The sequence below is a fragment of the Monoraphidium neglectum genome (assembly GCF_000611645.1).
Source record: "Monoraphidium neglectum strain SAG 48.87 unplaced genomic scaffold scaffold06369, whole genome shotgun sequence".
NCBI classification, from domain to species: Eukaryota; Viridiplantae; Chlorophyta; class Chlorophyceae; order Sphaeropleales; family Selenastraceae; genus Monoraphidium; species Monoraphidium neglectum.
Window position 1 is genome coordinate 1 of NW_014007271.1, and position 2,290 is coordinate 2,290.

At 66.2% G+C, this 2,290-nt stretch overlaps 1 protein-coding gene across 1 annotated transcript; it reads left to right on the forward strand.

Annotated features, from left to right (window-relative positions):
- Positions 1–380: 380 nt before the first annotated feature.
- Positions 381–2,149, forward strand: MNEG_16439 (hypothetical protein; the record flags this gene model as incomplete). Its single annotated transcript, XM_014035091.1, has 5 exons — positions 381–452; positions 735–806; positions 1,081–1,157; positions 1,410–1,473; positions 1,922–2,149. 5 exons carry the CDS (start codon positions 381–383, stop codon positions 2,147–2,149), a joined length of 513 nt encoding a protein of 170 aa, XP_013890545.1.
- Positions 2,150–2,290: the final 141 nt, after the last annotated feature.

Below are 2,290 nucleotides of genomic sequence, written 5' to 3' on the forward strand. Positions count from 1 at the left end.
CTCCAGGGGCCGCGTCGCGCCCGGCGCGTTTGGGCGCGAGAAGGCGGGCGACGCGGCGCGCCTGGCGGAGGCGGCGGCGGGCGGGCGGGTGGCGAAGCGGGTGCAGCGGTACGGGAAGGAGGGGGAGAAGGAGCGGTACTATGCTGATGACGACGCGGTGGACCTGCAGGTGGGCGGTTCGACACCCTTCCTCTTTTTTGTATGAGTGTTTGGGATTGTGGAGGCTTCAACGCCGAGCTCTGGGGTGGTGAGAAGGGTTGTTTGTTATGGGGGAGTCGCTCTGGGAGGTTGCTGGTGACGGCGATGGGGGGCGTCGGTTGTTGGTGCAGGCAGGGGTGCCTCGCAGGTGCGACACCTAAGGGGACAAGAGGGCAAAAAAAATGTGGCCGCGTCACGAGCCCGCGCCTCGGGGTCTGAGGCTCTTTGGCGGTGTGCAGAGCCGCCTCCGCGCTGTGTCCGCCTCTGCGCGCCCCGGCGCCGGCCAGCTGAGCCGTCCACAGCCCCCTCCCCCTTGCTCCGGCTCACCTGCCGCCGCGGGGCCCTGCCGCTGCGACCTTTGGCCGAGCCTCGCCCCCCTCCACCCCTGCATCCTAGCAACCGCAGCCTCGTGCGACAAAATTTCCCCTCTCGCCCGCCCTCCCCTCCCCTAACATCCTCACTCCACACGCACGCCCCCTGCTGCCACGCCAAACCCCGCCGCGCTAATCCCCGCCGCGCCCTCTTTTTCTAACCAGACCCTGGTGAAGCGCGCCAAGTATGGCGACGACGCCGGCGCTGATGACATGGACGCAGCCTTCGCGCGCAACGTGGGTCCGATTGGCGCACGCGCACGGCGCCCCGTCCGCGCCCCGCCGCTGGCGGCGAGCATTGCAGTCCTGTTTGTTTGGGCTGGGGGCCGTGCGGAGGTCGCCCCTCAGTGCGGCGCCCTCAGTGCGGCCCAACCTGCCCGCAAAAAGCTTGGACCGCCTCGGCTCGTCGCGGCTCCCGCCCGACCTCCGCCCCCCCCCCCCCCACACACACACACTCACACACCCTGCCTGCGCACCCATGTACCCGTTTGTCCTCATCTTATTGCGCCAGGTCGCGGCCCGCAAGCGCTACAAGGGCAACGAGCTGGACCCTGATGCGGAGTACGATCACGACGGCGGCCTCGAGCTGTGAGCGATCTGATCTGGGGTGATCTGAAGGGTGATCCGAGGATGATGTGATGATGATCTGAGGGTGATCTGGGATCGTGCGCTGTGCTCTTGCCCCATCTCGTCTGCTCCTGAGGAGATATTGCTTACCCATTGCGGAGCCTACGCGATGTTGTTGCGATCCCGCCGGCCCCATCATCCGCTTACCATCCGCACGGCTCCCCTCTCGCGCCCGACCCGCCCTCCTGCACTCCCCGCCACGCATACCCTCAGGTTTGAGGCCAAGAAGCGGCGCGGCGACGCGCAGCAGCAGGCCGCGAGGGACAAGGCGCGGCAGGTGGGGCCCCGGGGGCTCCGGAGCCTCCCCGCTCTCCCTCCCTTGCAACGCCCCTCTCAGAACCCTCGATGCGGGCCCCTCCGCCTCGTCTCCTTTCGCCACCTTCTCATCGTGCTTTGAGACCTCTCGCCGTCTTGCTTCACATTTGTGCCTCATCATGACGGCTGCCCCATTGATCCTCAGCCCGCCGAACTGCCCGTTCTGACACTGCACCCCTTGCAGCAACTGCTCAAATCGTACACGCACCGTACATGCACACACACACACACACTCACACACATGCCACACGCACATACACACACGCGCCAATGCACCCCCCACCCGCAACTGTCCGAAGACACGCACACACACCCCTCCCCACAAAACCACACACACACACACACACACGGAAACACACACAAACACACACAGACACACACACACACACAAATCCCCCTCTCCCCCCCAGGTGGCCTCTTTCAACCGCCAGCAGAAGGCCGAGGACGCCTGCAACCACTGCTTCTCGTCCTCCCGCCGCCCCCGCCATATGACCATCGCGATCGGCCAGTCGACGTACCTCGCACTGGTCCCCAAGGGGCGGCTGTCGGAGGGGCACTGCTACATCGCGCCCGCGGAGCACGTGGCCAGCATGCGGCAGGTGGGGGGGCAGTTTGATAGCGGTGCTGTTTGCGTCTAATGGAGCGCCGTTGCTTGGCGCCCGTCCTTGGACCCCTCAAACCACCACGCCGCCTTCCCATCCCCAACCCTGTCCTCCTCCCAACCACCTCCTTTTCTTCCCCCTGCCCTGCCCCCCTACCGTTACTATCCCTCCCACTCC